This window comes from Papaver somniferum, chromosome 10 (genome assembly GCF_003573695.1).
Source record: "Papaver somniferum cultivar HN1 chromosome 10, ASM357369v1, whole genome shotgun sequence".
NCBI classification, from domain to species: Eukaryota; Viridiplantae; Streptophyta; class Magnoliopsida; order Ranunculales; family Papaveraceae; genus Papaver; species Papaver somniferum.
This window is the reverse complement of record NC_039367.1, coordinates 161231835-161239284: the sequence shown is the minus strand read 5'-3', so window position 1 is coordinate 161239284 and position 7450 is coordinate 161231835. Positions and strand designations below refer to the sequence as shown.

The following is a 7450-nucleotide window of genomic DNA, read 5'->3' as shown; positions in this document are numbered from 1 at the left end:
GTCGTCCTGGCTCCCTCAGACTCGTTCTATACCGTCCCTTGCGATGGCATACTTGGTCCTATCTCTGAGTTGTCTTGCTCTCCCTTGGATCGTGTTGCCCTTCTGTGGAGAACCTCGTGCTCCATCGCCTCTGGGTCGTAGTATAGATCGTCCGAGTCTTCTGTCACGATGCCCAACTACCCAAGTCATGTTCTTATCCTTCATTAAATGTCGTCTTGCTTTTTAGACTTGACCGTCTGAGTAGATTAGACATTTACATACACGCGTCATTAATGTGACGCTTGTGAAGTTGCCTCGACTGAGACAAATCCTTCTCTCATCGAGTGATTTGGTACTCCAACCTCATCATCTCATCATATATTCATCCCTTAGGATGTCGAAACGTGGCCATCAGGTATTTTAACCACACATTTTTCTCCTTTTCTTTGCAACTTGCCGAGGGCATGATGGGAAGAAAACTATGTAACCGTCGCAACTTTTCCTCCACGTCCTCGGTTTACGCCACGTCTGTGTTTTTAATGCGCTTTTACCCATTGAACCTGAGGCGCCGGTTGGTGGTCCTTCGGTTTCTTATAAAATCTATTGGGAGGAGAGAATGTCGCCTTTAATATCTCTTCTCAGAGTTCAGAGCTTTTTCATTCTTTCTCTCCTTTGTCTCTTGTTGTTTCTCCTTAATTTCTTGTCTCCTATAAAGATATTTATAATGTCTAGAAGGAACTCCCCATCTCGCTCCTTAAGACGGTATGGTCCCTTTTCTTTATCTTTTCTTTTGTTTCCTCCAATGATTATCATCGATCTCTTTTTGTACGTAATCATTCGGTTTTGTTAGAACCAATGATTCTTGTCATTGTTCCTTTCCCTTTTTTGGGTTATGTGGTTATTACAATCATTTTGACTGGTAACTTCCTTCTTTTGCTCCGGCTGCGAGGCTTTGCTGCCATTATTTCCGGTAGTTCTTACCGGTGTATGTTCGTTTTAGTCTAGTTTTTCATTATCATGTTAGCCACTGTTCTCACTTCTTTTCTTCTGTTTGCTTTTTAATCAGTCCCGGAAAAGCTCCGATGAGAACTCCTAGTTCTGAGCGTTTCTCCGACCTATCTGATGAGGTGTTTCTAGAGTCGGTGAGGGTTAGGCATCGTCTCAAACGGTTCAATATTTCTTTTTCCACTCCTGAAGGGCAATTTGGCGTTCTTTCCAAGGATCTCTTCGATAAAAACCCTTGTGGTCCTAACGAGATCATAGTCTCAGTGGGTCAACTTGACGCCGACCTTCTTCTTCCTCTGTACTGTCCGCTAAATCCCTTCTAGTACGAGGTGCTATGTAAGCTTGAACCTCAGCGAGCCATTTATCAGACCAATGGTAACTTCTATCGGATCGCCCGAGAGTGTAATCTCCGAAGCCAAGGAAAAGTTACTCAGCACGAGTTGAACCGGTTTACTCCCAATCAGAAGGATCTGTATAATCTTGATACTTTTGTGGAGAACTACTGGTGTCACCAGTACGATACCTATGATGGCTTTGGAGTTGGGATTTCTAGGTCTCGGAAGAGCGCTCGAGATTCGCAGTATCTCTTCGATTTGGATCCTCCTGTTGCTACTCAGCGTACTATTCGTAGGACTCATGATCCCAAGTGGCCTGTTGCTCATATTCGAATTGTGGGCCCTTACATTTATGGTTGGGATGAGCTTGGTAATGTTCTTCCTTCTATTCCTGAGATGCACGCCCATCTTCCTGCCTATAGACCTTGGGAGCTTAAGTGGGTTATCCCTCGTAGGCATTTGTCTCAGTCAGCCCGAGCTAGTGAGGATGCTAAGGTAAAAAATACTTGTCCTAATTTTTTGACGTATATATATATATATATACCTTTCCCCTGTTTTTTCCTTAGGAGCCATTGTATTTGTGTTGTTTGGCAGAGGAGAAGATTAATTGATGGTGCTGGGCCATCGAATGCTCCTGCTGCTGCGATTGAACATGCCATGGAAGTGGATGTGGATACTTTTTTTGGTCAGAATGAAATGTTGGATGTCTCTGATTCATTCTTCGAGGACCTTGATCAAACTTTGTTGGTTGATTCTTCCGATCCTGGTGCTGCCTTTGGATCGGAGATAACTCTGCCCCAGGCGAGGGATATCACTGACGGGGGTGCAGATGTTGGTGGCGACGGTCTTATTGTGACTCCGAGTGTTGGTGGTGGCACCCCGATTGTACCAAGCAACTTTGCTAGTGGTTTTTCTTCTGCTCCAGCGGGTCCGTCTGGTGCTTCTTCTTCTAAGCCCTGGTTTAGTGGCGGATCCGAGTCGATGAAGGTCATATGCTCCGATAGGTATGCTCAGCTGAGCGATGACGAGAAAGCTCGTGTCCTGGCGTCTTTGGACAGATCTGCACAACAACAGTTGGTGCTATCGGTATGCGGTGTTTAACTTGTTTCAGTTTTTCATCATTGTATTTTGTTCTTGTTTGCTCTCTTTTTTTTCCCCAGTCTTGACTGGTATTGTTGTATCTTTAGAGCAACAATTTGAGGATTGGTATGCTAGCCGAGGCTCGTGTGGCTATGAGGAAGGCCAAAGCTGCAGAGATGAGGTTCAACTACTTCGTACCGCATTGGCGAGGGATGAAGCATTATCCTTTCATCGGGATAAGAAGGAGATAGAAGGTATTTACCCGTTCTATATCCTTAATATTGCACCTTCTTGATAGGGATGATACTTCTGAAATAGTCCTTGTATTGGTAGTTATGGTCAAACGATTGGAGGAACAGTTAGATATTGTTGGTCATAGACATGTTAGAGAATGCAGTGGTCTTAGGCTGGATGTCAGCGCAAGCCAGTGTAAGATTGACTCTTAGAGCAAGAGAATGTGAAGTTGCAGGAGGACCTTGAGGTACATCTGAAACGCATTGTGGAATTACGGGATATGCTTGAGAAAGCTAAGAGAACAACTATGGAGCGTTCAGATGAGATCAAGGTGCTCCGGGCGCAAAAAGATGGGCTTATTAATTGGAAATGCGATCATATGCCTATCATAGCACAGGATGAAGATGATAGGGAAGCACTGAGGAGGCTTAAGCGGGATTATGTTTCCCTAGATAAGGAGCGGGATAGGCATATGCTATCTTGTCCTCATGGTGACATGGCTGTGACTCCTGTAGAAGCCCGGCTTAGTGCTCTAGATGCCGAAAATATTCAATTAGAACATAATTTAGCCGCCGTTTTGCTTGAAAACGAAGGTCACTTGTACATCAGTTTGTGTATTGTTTCGCCATGATATTTGGCATGAGTTAATCTTTTTTCTTTGCTCTTGCAGAGGTTTGTAAGCAAAAGGAAGAGTTGGAGCGTCAATTGGAGGAAGAGAGGGAGGCTAGGCGGGTCCTTGATCAGGAGATTAATGAGTTGGTGAGCAGTTACGAGGAAGAATTAGTTGCTGCCCAAGCGGAGAAGAATGAGAAGTTGAATAAACTTCATGCCGAGTATAAGGTGCTGATGACAGAAGCTTGTAAGGTTGATGTCCTTCGAGAGCGTCAATGAACCACCGCTGCTGCTGCTGCTGCGAACATCATGGTCCCTCCCCCTGTTGTCGAGTCCGAGCCTGTGCAGATTGTCACTGACGTCGAGGATGAAGGGGACGACGATCAACGGGCTCCTGATGGTGAACAATCTTAATCTTTCTCATTTTAACCTCTTTCTCCTAGTTTCTCGTGTTTACCATAAGTCTTGTAGGTTCATATGCACCTTTGTGGAAATATTTCCGTCTTTATTGGAACGTCCTCAACTGTGTGACTTTGTTGTTATTTTGTGGTAAGTCCTCGTATGTGGGAGGCATCTTTGATATTGTTACTAATTGCTTTTTGACAGTGTCGTTTGGCGACCACCTAAGTTTTAATCATATGATATTCTTATCATGATTTGGTTGTGAAAGAGTTTCGATTGTACATTGTTGGTCCAACCTCAGGTAACATATCCAAGGAGTGATCAATTCCTCTATTAGACATGCTATCTCTTATGGTGTTAGACTAGGATTGTAGCAACTTTCGTTTAGCCTTTTTATATTTTGTTTAGTGCCAATTGTAGGAGCACTTGTTTCTTGAGCTTGTTGTTGGAGCATATTCTCATGAGTGATACCTTGGTTGATCAATCCTTACTGTGGTGTAAGATAGAGTTGTCAAATCTGGGTATCTCCTGTTATTTCAGGACATCGTCCAATATCATGATCCGGACGACGTTACCTTAGGTCTGTTGTCTGTGTAAGGTAACTTTGGGTGAATTTACCCGCATTGTTTTGTTATAGGATGGGAGGTGTTTCCAGCACCATTCCATGATTGTTGAGTGTATTTGTGTGTTTGTTGGAAATGCAAGTATGATGCAAATATCCTATATGCATATATAAATCAGAAGAAAAATTAAATACATGCGATGATAAGAATTTAAATCTACATAATGTAAACAAGTAATACACAAAAGAAGTAATTTTATTAATTTCAAAATACGGTGTGAGCCCTTAGTACATTTCGACGGAGGTCGCATGACCTGCTTACAAGGAGGGGCTCGAAGCCCTGACTTCTGGATATCAACCTTCATGGGCTGTATATTGTGCTTAATGAGAGATAAGCTATAATTGCGTTAATGCTTCTCATTAGTTTGAAGCAACGTTTTGGGCTTTGCTTCTAGCCTACTTTGTGAGGTAATCTTGCTTAAGAGCCTAATTGGGATTAGCAACATTTGTGCCATCTTGACGGATGGCCAAGGGCTTAATGTATCGCCGAGGACTTTGGAGAGGGTGTGCTCTCCCCTTGTGTATGTTGTGCCCGGCTCAGGTGGACATCTTTGTGCGAGGCAAGGGTTGTAACCCGAGTAACTGTCCAATAAGGATATTAAGGCGTCCGTGGATGCAGCGTCTATAATCCAATCAATAGGCAATTTTTGGGAAGAGTTTCCCATGGGTCCTATTGATGGCTTGTTGTTGCCGAACGGAGGCTGTAGCATGATGTGCCGTGATCTTGGCTGGGTTAACTCCTTAAAAGTTGCTTGTTGGTTGTGGAATAACATTATCCGTTCCAGGTTGATTCCTGTGTGATACTCTCCATGACGTTTCTTAGGTGTGACTTCGACCTTGTTAAAAGGATGAGGTTCGATTTCTCCCTCATCGGGGAGGTTCTGCGATTGCTATAAGGGTCGTGTGGTCGGTCCCGAGGTTATGGTGTTGCATGAAGTTGAGGCGTCAGAAAAGCGTGCTGGTTTATCATTTATTGCAATGTAGTCATGGGCTTCAATCGAGTTATTAATACTTCTAACCCTCCTCGCCTGTGCTTTTGGAGAGTTTACTTTGTTCTCACCGTTTTGGACGTCCATCTTGTAGCAATACTTTGCTTCCCCTGAGTCTCCAATAATTTATGCCACTCCATCAGGTGTGGGAAATCTTAGCCTTTGATGGTAAGTTGAGTCCACTCCTTTGATTCTGTGGACCCAGGATCGTCCGACAATGGCTGTGTAGGGTGATAAGACATCTACCACACAGAAAGTGGTTAAGGTAAGGATTCTTCCAACCCAAATTTTTAATGTTATTTCTCCTCTTGGACGTGTTGATGACCCGTTGAAGCCAGATATGTTGTAAGTCGAGGGTATGAGGCACTCTTCTTTGAGGCCCATTTGTTTGAGTGTTTCATAGAATAAGATTTCAATAGAACTACCACCATCGATCAAAAATTTGGGCATTACCCAGGGTAGTATTTTATTCTTTGATTCCTTGCCCTCGTGTTCAGGGAGTGCGATGGCCATCGTGAACACTAGTGGGTCGTTATGAGTTTGTCCTCTTTCTGGTGCCTCCGAGGCTGAAAAGCTGATGGGTACCCTCATCCAATCTTCTATTGGGGGTTCTCTGGTTACACTAAAAACTTCATCACCTTTGAAGTTTCGTTTGTGGATTCTTCTGATAATATATCCCTCTCGTGCGAGGGTGGTTATTGCCGAGTGTGAAATGGTATTGCATCCCAAATACTGTGCCTCTCGAGGGATCTCCACACGATGTACGGGTGCCCCAGTGGTGGGTGGTGTTGTTGGTTGTGCAATGTATTCTTGGAGTTTTCCCTCATTGATCATATCTTGCAATGCGTTTTTTAAGTCCCTACACGAGTCTGTCGTGTGGCTGTGAAATTGGTGGAATTCACAGAAGTTAGTCCTATTTTTAGTTCGTTCTGGTTGCTGACCTCTATTCCATGGATAAGTGATTTTATGATGTCCGTCGATCTTCTCGAGGATCTCGGATATGGGGGTATTCAGTTTTGTATAAACTTGGTCAATGAACTTGCCCTTCTTTTGTTGGGCCTGGTCTCTTCCTTTCCATCCTCCAGTCCGATGCTTGTCGAACTGGGTTGACCCATTGTTGGATCGCCCTGCTCCGTGGGATGGCACTGGTGGGTTCTGTGGTTCTACCACGTTTGCTACTCTACTAGTTCCTCTTGCCATCTTATCATAACTTCCATCCTGGAGTTCCTCCAAGGCTATGTAGTCCTCTTGGATTTCTCTTAATTTTCCCAAACTTTTTGGCATGGATTCATACATGCGGACAAAAAGAGGGTATGTCTTTCTAAGACTATTCTTGAAACTTAAGATCGCAATAATCTTCAGGGACCTTTCCGATCTCAGCATAGAGTTTTCTCCATCGTGTCACCAGGGAACGAAGCGACTCGTTCGGTCTTCTAGATATTTGAAACAACGCATCAACTTTTGTTCGGATTCGACTGTTATGAATATATGTTTCTAAAAACAACTCGTATAGATGAGAAAACGACTTAACTGAGCCATTGGGTAGATTATTGTACCATAACAGGGCTTCATCTCTTAGACTAGCCGGAAATAATTTACACAACATCACATCGTACTGGTCCCATTAGGTCCGTGTCATATGATAAGTACTGAGGTGCTCAATAAAATCTCCTGTTCCTGTGAATGGGGGTGTGAACACTGGTAGGGAGCACTTCATTGGGATTGGCAATCTTAATAGATTTTCGGATAAGGGAGATTGTCCTGCTTCCTGCATGACCACTGCCACATTCTTGTTCTCCTGCTTCCCTGTAGATTCTCTATACATTTCCTCGAGTCGGTTGACTCGGGCTTGGAGTTCTTCCTCATCTCGCCTAGTTTCAGCCTTCTTTCTCCTTCCCAGAGCTCTGTCGGGCGAGAAAGATGGTTCATGGGGAGATGCCTTGATCGCCCTATCGTCCGATTTTTCGACGTATCACACAATCTTAAAGCGAGTTGACCTCGAGTTCTCCCCTCGCTTTGGGTTTGTGGCTGCGAGATTCTCGGTCTCGCAGTGAATATTTACTTCGTCGATTCGGTTCTTGTTTCTTCTGTGTTTGGGATCAACGTATGATGACCCTTCGGGTAGGATACCCTCGTGGTCGGGCACACCTCTACTTCCCTTAGGAAATCGATCCGCTGTTTCCTCGTTCGAG

General features: G+C 44.1%; 1 protein-coding gene across 1 annotated transcript; it reads right to left on the bottom strand.

Annotated features, from left to right (window-relative positions):
- Positions 1 to 5384: 5384 nt before the first annotated feature.
- On the bottom strand, positions 5385 to 6458 carry LOC113316731. The gene has a single exon (XM_026564878.1). It carries the CDS (start codon positions 6456 to 6458, stop codon positions 5385 to 5387), a length of 1074 nt encoding a protein of 357 aa, XP_026420663.1.
- Positions 6459 to 7450: the final 992 nt, after the last annotated feature.